The sequence below is a fragment of the Micropterus salmoides genome, unplaced genomic scaffold, assembly GCF_014851395.1.
Source record: "Micropterus salmoides isolate LMB-PRFRI ecotype aquatic unplaced genomic scaffold, ASM1485139v1 Ms_hic_scaffold_3, whole genome shotgun sequence".
NCBI classification, from domain to species: Eukaryota; Metazoa; Chordata; class Actinopteri; order Centrarchiformes; family Centrarchidae; genus Micropterus; species Micropterus salmoides.
Window position 1 is genome coordinate 26774936 of NW_024042261.1, and position 16550 is coordinate 26791485.

General features: G+C 41.2%; 1 protein-coding gene across 1 annotated transcript; it reads left to right on the top strand.

Moving 5' to 3' along the window:
• The first annotated feature begins 1203 nt into the window (after positions 1 to 1203).
• LOC119882361 (extracellular calcium-sensing receptor-like) lies at positions 1204 to 16212 on the top strand. Its single transcript, XM_038692376.1, has 8 exons — positions 1204 to 1268; positions 1906 to 2194; positions 2279 to 2365; positions 5900 to 6091; positions 13362 to 13895; positions 13991 to 14215; positions 15068 to 15191; positions 15311 to 16212. The coding sequence occupies exons 1-8, from the start codon at positions 1219 to 1221 to the stop codon at positions 16210 to 16212; spliced, it is 2403 nt and encodes an 800-aa protein (XP_038548304.1). The 5' UTR covers positions 1204 to 1218.
• Positions 16213 to 16550: the final 338 nt, after the last annotated feature.

Genomic DNA, 16550 nt, shown 5'->3' on the forward strand with positions numbered 1-16550 from the left:
TCCTGCTGTTCCCCCTGTACGGTGGAAGCAGTCAGTTCCTGTCTCCGCTCAGCTGCCACACCGCCTGTATCTTGTGCAGCAGCTGCAACAACCAGCTGAGCTGGAGCGCCACACAGTATGTGCTGTGCCGCTGCAGCACAGTGCCTCCATGGCTCTATAGGCTCACCAGTTGGGCTCTCAGTTATTGCCGGGCTATAGTCCAGCTGCCCAGTTGCAGCCATATAGTCTCCACCCACCAGTCCTCCTGACCTCCTGTCCTCTTGCCGGTCCTCAGCCCAGCAGCCCATTCTCTGGTTTTCTGTTCTGCTGCTTTGCTGCTGGCCTACTGGCCTATTCCTACCCTGCTTCCAGAGGGTTACTGTCTTTGCCGCCGACCTCCTGCTCAGCCTCCGACCTGTTGCATCAATCTCCAGGTTGACCTCTGGGCCTGTCCAGCCCCTCTGCTCAGTCTTCGAGCTGCCCACCGGATGTTTTGCTCCAGTTCCTGCCTCGGGCTTCCTGCCTGCAATCCCTTACTCTACCCCTACTCTGTCCCCTGCTCTGCCCCTGGACTGTGTTCACTGAGACTCTGTTTTCACAAATGAACAACTTCAACTGTGAGGTCCCTGTGCTGAATGGTCTACTCATTCATTTAAACAATACAATTTAACAGTGCCACAAACTGCAGTTTCCAAAAAGGCCAAACAGATGATTCAACACCTTACAAAACTGTTTCATCTAGAATGCAACATTATACCCCTCATAAAGGTAAGATATATCACATGAGACTGTATTAGCATTATTTTAACTGTGTGTACCTAATAAACTGTCAAGTAAACTTGACATTCTATCCCTAATATGCCCTGTTATGTCATTTACTATTCATTGTTCAGTCTGCATTAACCGACTTTAGTAAAAATGGCGAGACTGCTGTTGTCCAATCTAGTGTCACTCTGTCATTAATAAGATGTAAAAATGAGAACGTCTCTGTATATAACTTGCCTAATTCCTTGACCTCTCTCTCACTTTTTGAGGGTGTGTAGCAATATGACCCAACTAATCTTATTTCACTTGCTTTGCACTGTCTGTGTCCTCACAAGAGCTTATAACTCAATTTCCAGCTTCACCTCTCCACCCCCATCTGCAGTGTGCACGCTTCAAAACAGCTTACAGCCAGGTTTTGTGGCCAAAGGCGACTATGTTATTGGGGGGATCTTTCCCCTTCACTTTAACCAGGAGATGCCAGACCTCAACTGCACCTACAGACCGCCACTAGTGAAGTGCAATGGGTGAGTTTAACAGATGTCGATTGGAAATCAAGTGGTAAGAACTGACTTACTGTCTCCAATTAAAGGGTGTCTTTAATTAAAAGATTACACATCATGTGTTATGAATATCAGAATACAGTTATAATTTATCCTGACATGTAAGAAAACATTCTTATATTTACTGTGATGCCTTATTGTATGCCTTATTTTACAGTAATGCTTTATTTTATGGGTGTATAATTTCCTAATAATTTCCAAGACGTTTACTGGAAAGAAGTATGTCATTTGTTCTGGCTTATACAAGCAACTACAGTAACTGGAATTAATAACTTGGAAGTGCACCAGTTGAAAAGTGTATCCATATCCCCTAAAATGTGTTAGAAATTACATAGGTCTTTCAAGATAATCCTACTCTTGAAATTATTTGAAAATGACACATCTGTACAATAAAGCATTTCCAAAGATATATCTTAGAAAAAAGATGAAAAAAAATGGACAAAGCAAAAAGAAACAACTCAGTTACCTTTTCACAATATAGGTGCAGAAATGCAATTCAGACTAACTTCAACTCAGAACATAATTTCTGCCTTTAATTTGACCTTTTTTCCATACTTGCTGTGTTTAAAATGAGTGTGCATCTGTGTCTGTTGTGAAACAGCTTTGATTCCAGAGCTTTCCGCTGGGCTCAGACTATGAGGCTGGCAGTGGAAGAGATAAACCAGAGTACAGAGTTATTGCACAATTACACCCTTGGGTACAAAATCTTTGATTCATGTTCATATCCACTGACTGGCCAGAGGGCTGCTCTGGCTATGTTGAACGGGCTGAGCGAGGACAACTCTCCCACGTGCAGCAGTGCCTCTCCGCTCCTTGCTGTGATTGGGGAATCTGGTACTCCTCAGTCCATCGTGTTGTCAAGAATTCTGCAGCCATTCAGAATCCCAATGGTAACGATGATTCTTTTCCTCCGTATTTAAAAAAACATTAACTTGTTAATATGTTTTTCTGTAATCTTTATTTTTCTTTCACAGATCAGCTACTTTTCTTCCTGTACATGTCTTTCTGAAAGAAGAAATTATCCTAACTTCTTCAGAGTAATCCCTAATGATGATTATCAGGTGAAGTTTGGCCTCAGATTTGAAAGGCTTTAATAACCTTATTGTGCTGTAACAGTAACTAGACATCCTTTGAAAATAATTTCTATATTCTATATATACAGCGAGGAAAATAAGTATTTGAACACCCTGCTATTTTGCAAGTTCTCCCACTTAGAAATCATGGAGGGGTCTGAAATTGTCATCGTAGGTGCATGTCCACTGTGAGAGACATAATCTAAAAAAAAAAAAATCCAGAAATCACAATGTATGATTTTTTAAACTATTTATTTGTATGATACAGCTGCAAATAAGTATTTGAACACCTGAGAAAATCAATGTTAATATTTGGTACAGTAGCCTTTGTTTGCAATTACAGAGGTCAAACGTTTCCTGTAGTTTTTCACCAGGTTTGCACACACTGCAGGAGGGATTTTGGCCCACTCCTCCACACAGATCTTCTCTAGATAAGTCAGGTTTCTGGGCTGTCGCTGAGAAACACGGAGTTTGAGCTCCCTCCAAAGATTCTGTATTGGGTTTAGGTCTGGAGACTGGCTAGGCCACGCCAGAACCTTGATATGCTTCTTACAGAGCCACTCCTTGGTTATCCTGGCTGTGTGCTTCGGGTCATTGTCATGTTGGAAGACCCAGCCTCGACCCATCTTCAATGCTCTAACTGAGGGAAGGAGGTTGTTCCCCAAAATCTCGCAATACATGGCCCCGGTCATCCTCTCCTTAATACAGTGCAGTCGCCCTGTCCCATGTGCAGAAAAACACCCCCAAAGCATGATGCTACCACCCCCATGCTTCACAGTAGGGATGGTGTTCTTGGGATGGTACTCATCATTCGTCTTCCTCCAAACACGGTTAGTGGAATTATGACCAAAAAGTTCTATTTTGGTCTCATCTGACCACATGACTTTCTCCCATGACTCCTCTGGATCATCCAAATGGTCATTGGCAAACTGAAGACGGGCCTTGACATGTGCTGGTTTAAGCAGGGGAACCTTCCGTGCCATACATGATTTCAAACCATGACGTCTTAGTGTATTACCAACAGTAACCTTGGAAACGGTGGTCCCAGCTCTTTTCAGGTCATTGACCAGCTCCTCCCGTGTAGTTCTGGGCTGATTTCTCACCTTTCTTAGGATCATTGAGACCCCACGAGGTGAGATCTTGCATGGAGCCCCAGTCTGAGGGAGACTGACAGTCATGTTTAGCTTCTTCCATTTTCTAATGATTGCTCCAACAGTGGACCTTTTTTCACCAATTGCTTGGCAATTTTCCCGTAGCCCTTTCCAGCCTTGTGGAGGTGTACAATTTTGTCTCTAGTGTCTTTGGACAGCTCTTTGGTCTTGGCCATGTTAGTAGTTGGGTTCTTACTGATTGTATGGGGTGGACAGGTGTCTTTATGCAGCTAACAACCTCAAACAGGTGCATCTAATTTAGGATAATAAATGGAGTGGAGGTGGACATTTTGAAGGCAGACTAACAGGTCTTTGAGAGTCAGAATTCTAGCTCATAGACAGGTGTTCAAATACTTATTTGCAGCTGTATCATACAAATAAATAGTTAAAAAATCATACATTGTGATTTTTAGATTATGTCTCTCACAGTGGACATGCACCTACGATGACAATTTCAGACCCCTCCATGATTTCTAAGTGGGAGAACTTGCAAAACAGCAGGGTGTTCAAATACTTATTTTCCTCACTGTATACAGTGCCTTGCGAAAGTATTCGGCCCCCTTGAACTTTTCAACCTTTTGCCACATTTCAGGCTTCAAACATAAAGATATAAAACTGTAATTTTTTGTGAAGAACCAACAACAAGTGGGACACAATCATGAAGTGGAACGAAATTTATTGGATATTTCAAACTTTTTTAACAAATAAAAAACTGAAAAATTGGGCGTGCAAAATTATTCAGCCCCCTTAAGTTAATACTTTGTAGCGCCACCTTTTGCTGCGATTACAGCTGTAAGTCACTTGGGGTACGTCTCTATCAGTTTTGCACATCGAGAGACTGAAATTTTTGCCCATTCCTCCTCGCAAAACAGCTCGAGCTCAGTGAGGTTGGATGGAGAGCGTTTGTGAACAGCAGTTTTCAGTTCTTTCCACAGATTCTCGATTGGATTCAGGTCTGGACTTTGACTTGGCCATTCTAACACCTGGATTTGTGAACCATTCCAGTGTAGATTTTGCTTTATGTTTTGGATCATTGTCTTGTTGGAAGACAAATCTCCGTCCCAGTCTCAGGTCGTTTGCAGACTCCATCAGGTTTTCTTCCAGAATGGTCCTGTATTTGGCTCCATCCATCTTCCCATCAATTTTAACCATCTTCCCTGTCCCTGCTGAAGAAAAGCAGGCCCAAACCATGATGCTGCCACCACCATGTTTGACAGTGGGGATGGTGTGTTCAGGGTGATGTGTTGCTTTTACGCCAAACATAACGTTTTGCATTGTTGCCAAAACGTTCGATTTTGGTTTCATCTGACCAGAGCACCTTCTTCCACATGTTTGGTGTGTCTCCCAGGTGGCTTGTGGCAAACTTTAAACGAGACTTTTTATGGATATCTTTAAGAAATGGCTTTCTTCTTGCCACTCTTCCATAAAGGCCATATTTGTGCAGTATACGACTGATTGTTGTCCTATGGACAGAGTCTCCCACCTCAGCTGTAGATCTCTGCAGTTCATCCAGAGTGATCATGGGCCTCTTGGCTGCATCTCTGATCAGTCTTCTCCTTGTATGAGCTGAAGGTTTAGAGGGACGGCCGGGTCTTCGTGGATTTACAGTGGTCTGATACTCCTTCCATTTCAATATTATTGCTTGCACAGTGCTCCTTGGGATGTTTAAAGCTTGGGAAATCTTTTTGTATCTAAATCTGGCTTTAAACTTCTCCACAACAGTATCTCGGACCTGCCTGCTGTGTTCCTTGTTCTTCATGATGCTCTCTGCGCTTTAAACGGACCTCTGAGACTATCACAGAGCAAGTGCATTTATACAGAGACTTGATTTCACACAGGTGGATTCTATTTATCATCATTAGTCATTTAGGTCAACATTGGATCATTCAGAGATCCGCCCTGAACTTCTGGAGAGAGTTTGCTGCACTGAAAGTAAAGGGGCTGAATAATTTTGCACGCCCAATTTTTCAGTTTTTTATTTGTTAAAAAGGTTTGAAATATCCAATAAATTTCATTCCACTTCATAATTGTGTCTCACTTGTTGTTGATTCTTCACAAATTTTTTTATATATTTATATAAAAGTTTTATATCTTTATGTTTGAAGCCTGAAATGTGGCAAAAGGTTGAAAAGTTCAAGGGGGCCGAATACTTTCGCAAGGCACTGTATATATATATATATATATATATGTGTGTGTGTGTGTGTGTGTGTATTGTGAATAATGAATACCTTATATCTCCAAAACTCAAATTAGATCAATTTTACAGTACAGGAAATAGTTACAATATAAAAATTAAAATATCTTTTTTTCAAAATGTCAGTGATTTGATGATTTGAGACCAAGTGAGTTTGTACTTTTCTTTTGAACCCAGGTAAAGGCCATTGCTCAGCTGCTGGTACACTTCAACTGGACTTGGGTGGGGCTGGTGAGAGGTGACCGCGAATACGGGCGGTACGCCATGGAAGGTTTACTGAGAGAATTAGAGGGTACCAAAGTGTGTGTAGCATATCAGGAAATTATACCTCTGCTCTACAATCGCCGGAGGGTGCTGGAGATCATGCAGGTAGATACAAAGACATGTATAAAGTTTTATAGCATTAGAGATTTTTTATTTTACCTCAAGACCTGTTCACAGTGGGTATTGCTTACACACTACTGTAACATTATAACTTTCACCAGCAACTAGTAGTGTAAGGAATTACTATTTCCAAAACTATAATAATATTACAGTTACTAATCCTAGTAATGCTACATTACAGCGTTACCAGAACGCACCATCCTTGACATGAATGCGCAACTGCACGGCAGGGCAGCGGCACCAGACCTTATGTTAAGTCAGCTGTTAGCCAAAAAGCTAAAGAAATAATGGAGAACGAGGGATAGGCATTCTTTCGGTAGCTTTTAGTTGCTATTGCCATTATTGTGTCACAGTCAAGGATGCTAAGAACATTGATGTAATTATTGATTTTATTACAAAAAGCCTTAATTCTAAGGCTACATTCAGACTGCAGACCTTAATGCTCAATTCCGATTTTTTTCCCAGATTTTCCCGATTTTTTTGTTTGACAGTTCACATTATTGCTTATATGTGGCCCATATCAGACTTCAGTGTGAATTGTCCGCAACCTTAAAGTGACCTGCCCGTGCAGAAGAATAACACAACGTCACACGCAGCACGCTGTTGTGCAAAAGTAAACACAGCAACAGAGGTTAACTCCAGTTAGCTCATACTCGCTAACCCTCCCAACTTCCACAGCAGACTCCCGTATTTCATTGTCCTCTTGTGGGTCACATTTCTCCCTAATTAAGTGTTCACAACTTTCTGTCCTTTTCATTACGGTTTCTGGTGCTATACAACGCAACTGCCCCACAACTCACAACCTCTCTCTCTGTCTCTGTCTCTGCACAGACAAGTAGCATGCACATAACTCAGAGGACATCTCGGGGTCCGGTGGATTTCAGATGTAAGAAAGGGCATTTCATTGTCCTCTCGTGGGTCACATTTCTCCCTAATTAAGTGTTCACAACTTTCTGTCCTTTTCATTACGGGTTCTGGTGCTGTACAACGCAACTGCCCCACAACTCACAACCTCTCTCTCTGTCTCTGTCTCTGCACAGACAAGTAGCATGCACATAACTCAGAGGACATCTCTGGATTTGGGTCACTTTGGCCTGCAGTCTGAACGTAGCCTAATTTATTGAAGCATAAAGCAGTACGGCAATGTGACACTTAAAGAAAGAAACTCTGGCGGCTACTGCCAGTGATGCATGCGCTCATGGTAAGAGAGTGGCGTTTAGCAACATTTTATGTTTTTTACATTTGTAAAATGAGCTGGCTGAACAGTTTGTCCATCAAACTGAGTGGGGGAGAAAGTAATATATTAACATAACAAGGACATAACTAGTTACTTTTAATATCTAATAATAAGTAAAATAATATTTTTAACTGCACATCATGGCCATTAAAGCCTCAATGTCTAGACCTATTATATCAGTTTATCATCATATATGAACATCATTTATCAACAACCTTCTGGGCCCATATAAGAGGTCACCTAAACTTAACTCAGGCTATGATACCTTAACATAAACTGAAAATAAATAAAGTAACTAAACTGACCTAACAACAACAAAACTAACGCAACAAACTGATCAAAAAGGGGAACATAATGGCTGATTAGACCATTCTAGAAACCAAGAGATAACATCAAGACAAACACTACCAACCAAACTACAAATTCATCAAAACATGACAATGAGTCAGTATAAATATTTTACCTGTTTTAACAAACCAAAGCAAAAGCACCAACAATCTGGTTCAGTGTGTACTATTTAGGAGGATCTATTGACAGAAATGCTGTATAATATACATCACCATGTTTTCAGTGGTGTATAAAGATTCTACATAATGAACCATTATGTTTTTATTACCTTAGAATGAGCCATTTCTATCTACATACAGCATGGGTCCCCTCACCTGGAAGTTGCCATGTTGAGCTGCCATGTTTCTACAGTTATTCTGACACCTGAGCACATAGCGAGGCACACATCACCAGATAGATAAACACTCTCGATTAACTTGACTGTAAGTAGCACTAGATGGCTTAAATGACAGACGAGCGTAAAATTGGTTATCAACGTGCACTTATACGCCAGTTTATTGAAGACACAGCACTCAATGTGGTCAAGCTGTTGAAGTGTGAAATTATAAATAATACAAAAGTGACTATGAAATAATGAACATAAATAATATGAAATACAAAGAAATACGAGCAGAAAGAAATTCTATAAACATAGCTGAACTAATCTATTCACAAAGCTTCCCCAAGGTTAACACAGGCAGATGGAGCAAGATGAAGTGATGACTTGAAATGCTGTTCTCTAGCTTGTTTAGAGGAAAATGGCTGAACTGATCATGTGACTACAATGAATGTGACTATTAACAGCCAATGAGAGCGCACACGTCTAAAATAGTGTTGTGTCGTTCAAAGAATGTTTCGTTCATTTGACCTAATCTTGTATGTGATTCAGGAGGAACGGGTTGTCTGAGTGAGTAATTTTGTCATTTTCACGCATGCGTGAATAGTCTTGGACTCTTACGTTCACTCGTTACACAGCAGCTGCAAGGTCTCCGTCAGCACAGGAAACAGAATTGATTAGTTCACAACTCTCAACTGTGGTTCTCTGGGTTTGAGTCATTCATTTTTCACGTGACATCTTGGCTACTGTGGAGCAGGAATGAACTAATCGTTCAGCACTCACATGGGTCCTCCTGGGAGTCTGTCTTCACTCGGCAGGCTGACTTACTGCCAGCACCGGGGAATGAGAGGCAAGTCAGTTGTCAGTCACTGGGCTGACATATATCTAATATCTATTTTGATAATTTTGTGACATTTAATAAAGCATAACGTTATTACAGCGCAGTTATGTTGTGCTAAGTTATAGTTTTAACACAGTCGCACCGTAAATTTAGTCCTGCTAGTGTTTACAGCCAACAGCTGATGAGAGTTGTTCTGGGTCCACTTCAGAGCCCTGACAGAGTTCTACCGGGAGCTGTCTCCTCTCCAAGACAAGTGGACTGGGTCATTAAAACATTAAAACGCAGCCACATAGCAATGTTAGCCCTGTGATGTGTTTACAGCTAACAGCTGATCCAGTCCGCCAGAGAACACAACTTAACTTTTACTTTTTATTTATCGACAGAGGCGTGCTGTTGTTTCACCGCTCCTCACTGGTGAACAACCTGCAGTGTTTGAGATTATTATTAAATTTGTTAAATTTTAATAAGAGTGTGTTTTATTCATCTAGTGTGTCAAGCTTATTACTTCAATATATTCCCTGTAAATCTGATGTTAATATATAGATTTTACTCATGGATAGGCGTTAGGCTACTGTATGAATGAGCACTAGAGATATAGTGATAGTAATTATAAATATATATATATGGCTGGCCTGGTTGTATACTCAGGAAAGATTGTGAAAATGGATGGATTTAGCGTAGTGGCTTAATTGAATATTGACGACATATTTCTGTGGTTTTTACATGGTTTGAATTTGGTTGTGGCTCCATGGGACTTTATAGAAGCATGATAGAGAAAGATCAAGAGGTAAATTTATGCATTATTTATTTGTCAATTACAGCAAGCCCAGCTCAGTACCATAGAAAGACAAGGCACTGAGAGTTGGGGAATGCTTGTCTGCTTGCTTGGCCTCTGGCAACAGCAATATTATAGCTTTGTCCCAAGTTTAGCAAATCAAAAAGTATCTTCAGCAAGTCATGGACAAATTTATTCAGGGGCTCCCCAATGTGCATTGTTTTCGGGATGATATGTTTGTAACCGGACGTGACAATGTAGATCACCTGCAGCGGGAAAAATATGAGTTCTTCAAAAGCTCACTGGAACACTTGGGACATATCATTGATACAACAGGCCTCCACAAATCATTTTGTGCAGAAGATGAAGCTTTCGTTGAAAGCTTCCAGGGGGTCAACCATGACAAATTAGTCCCCTGCCATGATCTTCCTCTGGCGTCTGCTCTGCTCTCGCTTCAACCTCCTCAAACCAAGTGTGGCGGCTGTAGTGGATCGGGCTAAGGCAGGCCAGCAGGATCGCAGGGCCCCTTTTCGCCAAGGACAAGAGTTTTGCAGCTGGGGACCCTGTCCTGGTCCGTTATTATAGGCGGGGGGAAGAGAAGTGGATGCCTGAGGCCAGTGTCTTACACGGTGGATGTGGACTCTGCGCTACACCAGAAATGACACACAGACCAGATTCAATTCAATTCAATTCAATTCAATTTTATTTATATAGCACCAAATCACAACAACAGTTATCTCACAGCGCTTTTCATAAAAGAGCAGGTCTAGACCGTACTCTGTGATGATATTTACAGAAGCCCAACAGTTCCCACCAAAAGCAAGCACTAGGCGACAGAGGCAAGGAAAAACTTCCTTTTAAGAGGCAGAAACCTCGAGCAGAACCATGGCTCAGAGTGGGCGGCCATCTGCCTCGACCGGTTGGGGTGAAGGAGAGAGAGGGAGAGGGAGAGAAGGAGAGAGAGAGAGAGAGAGAAGGAGAGAGAGAGAGGGATGTAAGGAGAGAGAGAGGGGAGGGAGGCAGCCTACACAATATACACACAGAGGTACAGACAGTAAAGGTGATGTTGCTATAGACTAAATGAAAAATGGTACAGTTATTTATGGTAGTGTTAACGGTAACAATCGTAATGTAAATGATTATAATAACAATAGTAACAATAAGACTAGCAACAATAGTTGTTGCAGCAGAGGGTGTCGAGCAGGAACACGGGGGCAGCAGGTGACCCGCAACCACAGATCCAGACTCCACAGCTCCAGAGCCAGAAAACCTGCAGGAAGTGATAGGAGAGAGGAGAGAGACGAGAAAGCACAAGACTAACAGAAAGGGGAGAAGTTGTGTTAGTAACATGCAATAATGGGATGAGGTTGCATACAGAGGGAGAGAAAGTAGAGGAGAGAGGAGCTCAGTGCATCATAGGAAATCCCCCGGTAGTCTAGGCCTATAGCAGCATAACTAAGGGATGGTTCAGGACTACCTGAGCCAGCCCTAACTATAAGCTTTATCAAAGAGGAAAGTCTTAAGCCTACTCTTAAATGTGGAGATGGTGTCTGCCTCCTGAACCCAAACTGGAACCTGGTTCCACAGGAGAGGAGCTTGATAGCTGAACGCTCTGGCTCCCATTCTACTTTTGGAGACTCTAAGAACCACAAGTAACTCTGCATTCTGGGAGCGCAGTGCTCTGGTGGGGTAGTAAGGTACTATGAGCTCTTTAAGATAAGATGGTGCCTGACCATTAAGAGCTTTGTAGGTAAGAAGAATGATTTTAAATTCTATTCTGGATTTTACTGGAAGCCAATGCAAAGAAGCTAAAACAGGAGAAATGTGATCTCTTTTCCTGGTTCCTGTCAGAACACGTGCTGCAGCATTCTGGATCAGCTGAAGAGTCTTAATGGACTTTTTCGAGCAGCCTGATAATAAGGAATTGCAGTAATCCAGCCTAGAAGTAACAAATGCATGGACTAGTTTTTCTGCATCATTTTTAGACAGGATGTTCCTGATTTTCACAATATTACGTAGGTGAAAAAAGGCGGTCCTTGAAATTTGCTTAATGTGAGACTTAAACGACATGTCCTGATCAAAGATAACTCCAAGATTCCTCACAGTGGTGCTGGAGGCCAGGGCGATGCCATCCAGGGAAACTATATCTTTAGATAATGCGTCACGGAGGTGCTTAGGCTCCAGAGCAATAACTTCAGTTTTATCTGAGTTTAACATAAGAAAATTACCGGTCATCCAGGTTTTAACATCCTGAAGGCACATTTGAAGTTTAGCTAACTGATGAGTTTCATCTGGCTTGATCAATAGATATAACTGAGTATCATCTGCATAACAATCAAAGTTTATGGAATGTTTCCTGATAATATTGCCTAAAGGAAGCATATATAAAGTGAAGAGGATTGGTCCGAGGACAGATCCTTGAGGAACTCCATGACTAACTTTGGCATGCATGGAGGACTCATCGTTAACATGTACAAACTGAAATCGATCTGATAAATAGGACTTAAACCAGCTTAGAGCGGTTCCTTTAATGCCAATGAAATATTCCAGTCTCTGCAATAGGATCTGATGGTCAATGGTATCGAATGCAGCACTAAGATCTAATAAAACCAGTACAGAGACAAGTCCTTTGTCTGATGCAATAAGGAGGTCATTAGTAATTTTCACCAGTGCTGTCTCTGTGCTATGATGAACTCTAAATCCTGACTGAAAATCCTCAAATAAACTATTGTTCTGTAGAAAGTCACACAGCTGTTTAGCAACTGCTTTCTCCAGAACCTTAGAGAGAAATGGAAGGTTAGATATAGGTCTATAGTTGGCTAAAACATCCGGATCAAGTTTGGTCTTTTTCAGAAGAGGTTTAATTACAGCTACTTTAAAGTACTGTGGTACATAGCCTGTTGATAAAGATAGATTGATCATATCTAGTATAGAGGTGCTGACTAAGGGTAGAACATCTTTAAGCAGCCTAGTCGGGATGGGGTCTAAGAGGCAGGTTGATGGTTTAGATGAAGAAATTATTGAAGTTAGTTGGTAAAGATTGAGGGAAGCAAAACAATCTAAACATGTATCTGGTTCTACAGCTGTTTCTAAGGTTCCTGAGTTAAGAGATAAGTCGGTGCCAATTGAGGGCAGGTCTTGGTGAATTTTGTCTCTAATAGCTAGAATTTTATCATTAAAGAAGCTCATGAAATCGTAACTACTGAGAGTTATGGGAATACTTGGCTCAATAGAGCTGTGACTCTCTGTCAGCCTGGCTACAGTGCTGAAAAGAAACCTGGGGTTGTTCCTATTTTCCTCTGTTAATGACGAGTAGTACGCTGCTCTAGCATTACGGAGGGCCTTCCTATAAGTTTTAAGACTATCTTGCCAAATTAAACGAGAATTTTCCACTTTGGTGGAACGCCAATTCCTCTCAAGTTTCCGTGATATTTGCTTTAATTTGCGAGTTTCAGTATTATATTATTATTATTAGGACAACTTTAGGTAAACTTAACTAAAGGAAAATGAAAGTTACTGCACTGAAGTAAACTAAATGTGTGCACTACAAATATAGATTACATCATCATTACATGTACATCATCATTTATATGTATTGTTGGGTTTTAACTCTGTTCCAGGAGCTGGGTCATATTGACCATTACAGGGCTCCTATGAATCTTGCTCATCACTTATATTTAACCTACCTTTTTTTGCTTTCTTTCTCTTTCCTCCTTCATTATCTGCCATCCAATAAAGGTGATGCGTAGCTCTTCAGCAAAAGTGGTGGTGGTATTTTTAGATGAGGGGGAGATGACACCTTTCCTGAGAGATTACATGACGCAAAACATCACTGGAATCCAATGGGTGGCTAGCGAGGCCTGGGTCACAGCATCTGTCTTTTCTGGGAGCGAGTATTACCCCTACATGGGAGGCACCGTTGGGTTTGGCATCAGAAAAGGTCATATATCCAGACTCAGTGAGTACCTGCAGACTGTAAATCCATGGATGTATCCAAGTAGTCTACTGGTTAAGGAGCTGTGGGAATCTTTGTATGGTTGCAGTGCCTCTCAGTCCTTTAGCCCACACTTGCCTCTCTGCTCAGGACAGGAGTCCTTGTTGAAGCAGCATTCAGCTTACATGAATACATCCAGCCCTAGAGTGGCCTATAATGTCTACAAGGCTGTTTATGCAATTGCCCACTCCCTCCACAACCTTCTTCTCTGTCAACCAGGCAATGGGCCTTTTCAAAATAACTCATGTGCTCAAAGCAACAACATACACCCCTGGCAGGTATAATCCAGTATGCTTACTGTTACGATATTGAATTTCATTTTATTTCACTTAATTTCATTAATTTTAATTCATAATATCTATTGGTTGTCAAGCTCCAATACTACCTCCAGGAAGTGACTTTTAACATTGCCGGGGAGAAGGTGAACTTTGACCAAAAGGGCGACTCCATACCTTATTATGATGTAATCAATTGGCAGAGAGGCACAGGTGGGAACACCGAGTTTGTCAACGTGGGATTGTTTGATGGAACGAAGCCTGCCGGAAAGGAGCTGGTGATCCATGTGGACAGAATAATTTGGGCAGGACATCAGAGTGAGGCAAGCTGCTCACACTGTGTTTTTACCTTCATCAGATGCCAACTGTTAAAGTTCTGTAGGTTGAGGTGGAGGTAAATCAGAACATGCAGGACAAGCTAGATCTGATCTGAGTTCCTTTACAGTTAACAGTAGAGATTCAAAGCCCCTCATCCAGTATGACATGTTTAGGGATTTAATACTTTACCATTGCATTCCTTATGGTGGAATTCTTATGAAATAAAATGCTGATTGCATGAAAATGAAACATTATCTATTTTTGAATAGTTTTCAGCTTAAATCCTGAAACTGAATGTTTGACTATTTTCTGAAACTACATGTAGTCACTTGTTTTATATGTATATTTATTTTTGTCTATTTCTACATATTGAATAGAACTACATATTCCTAAATAGCTTATGGCCAATAACCCAGTCCTTGTGTGAAAATTACAGCTAAGCCTCTCCACTGCGTTCTTCCTGTCTACATTTTCTGACCAAATAGTTTAAAAGCCTTTCAAAGGTGGCAACAATTAATTATTTCACCATCAACATCATAATGATTATTCATAATGTTTTCCCTGATTAATCTGCTTGAATTTTTACTTTATATTAAAATGTCAGAATGCTCATGACAATATCTTTGAGTCTAAAGTGATAGTGTTTGTTATGTCCAACCAACAGTGCAAAATGCAAAGACATTCAATTTAAAGTGATGTTCAACAGAGAAAAGCATCACATTCTCACATGTGAGGTGCTGGAACCAGTAAATGTTGCTTAACAAATGGCTCAAGCAATTTTCAAAATAGTATTTTTTCAGATAATGTACTAATCACACTAATCACTATAGAGCTGAAAGCCATTATCTGCTCCATAGGTGCCAGTGTCTGTGTGCAGTGCCAGCTGTCTACCAGGGTCCCGGATGGCTGTCCGTCATGGAGAACCTGTTTGTTGCTTTGACTGTGTACCATGTGACAGTGGCAAAATTAGCAATCAGACAAGTGAGCTTAAAACCAAACAATAAAAATCACAACCATTCAAATGTAATATGTTAAAACTAAGTTTTGTTTGAATCCTGAATATGTTTAAATTAACTCTTTTTTTACCCCCCTCCCTTTAGATTCAATAGAGTGCACATTTTGTCCTGAGGACTTCTGGTCAAACAAAGACAGAACCGCCTGCATCCCCAAGATGGTGGAGTTCTTGGCCTATGATTCCTTGGGCACAGCCCTGACAGTGATCTCTGTAGTGGGCGCCTGCCTCACTACAGCTGTCTTTGCAGTCTTTTTCTATCATAGAAGCACAGCCATTGTCCGTGTGAATAACTCTGAACTCAGCTTCTTAATCCTGCTTGCGCTGACTCTGTGTTTCCTGTGTTCCCTGCTGTTCATTGGGGAGCCAACATCTTGGTCCTGCATGCTGCGCCACACTACCTTTAGCATCACATTTTCACTTTGCATCTCCTGCATTCTGGGGAAGACTCTGGTGGTGTTGGCTGCTTTCACTGCCACCAGGCCAGGGGACAACATCATGAAGTGGCTGGGGCCCAAACAGCAGAGGCTCATTATCTTTAGTTGCACTCTGGTTCAGGTGGTTATCTGTGCTGCCTGGCTCCTTGATGCTCCCCCTTTTCCATCCAGAAATACACAATATGAACGCTCAAAGATCATACTGGAGTGTAGTGTGGGCTCCAGCCTCGCATTCTGGTGCGTTCTAGGATATATTGGTCTACAGACCTGTCTGTGCTTTGTACTCGCTTTTCTGGCCCGTAAATTGCCGGGCAACTTCAACGAGGCCAAGTTCATCACTTTTACCATGTTGATCTTCTGTGCTGTGTGGCTGGCATTCATCCCTGCTTACATCAGCTCCCCTGGGAAGTATGCAGATGCAGTGGAGTCATTTGCCATTCTGGCTTCCAGCTTTGGCTTGTTGTTCTGTCTGTTTGCTCCAAAGTGTTACATTATTTTACTAAAGCCAGAAAAAAATACAAAACAGTACCTTATGGGAAAAGAAAATAAGTAATATCTCATATATTAACCATTTAAAAATATTTGCCATTTCGATTCAGTTTTATAGTTCAATTTTATTTAAAGATGTTTAGCAGAGAAAGTTCTTTGAAGTTTGTAAGACTCAATTTGTGGAAAATAAAGGTCTACAATTGCGCTGACCATGAGTGTGTGCGAGCTTCTACAAAGCTATAATATTACATTACATTTACTTGGCTTTTACTTTTATCCAAAGCTTTTAATAGTAAGTGACTTTTTTCATCTACGGAACATCTCCAGACCACTCACTGCTTTAACTCAACATTTCACAGTTTTAGCCAATGCCAAGCCAAGCTTTTGATCACATCACACATT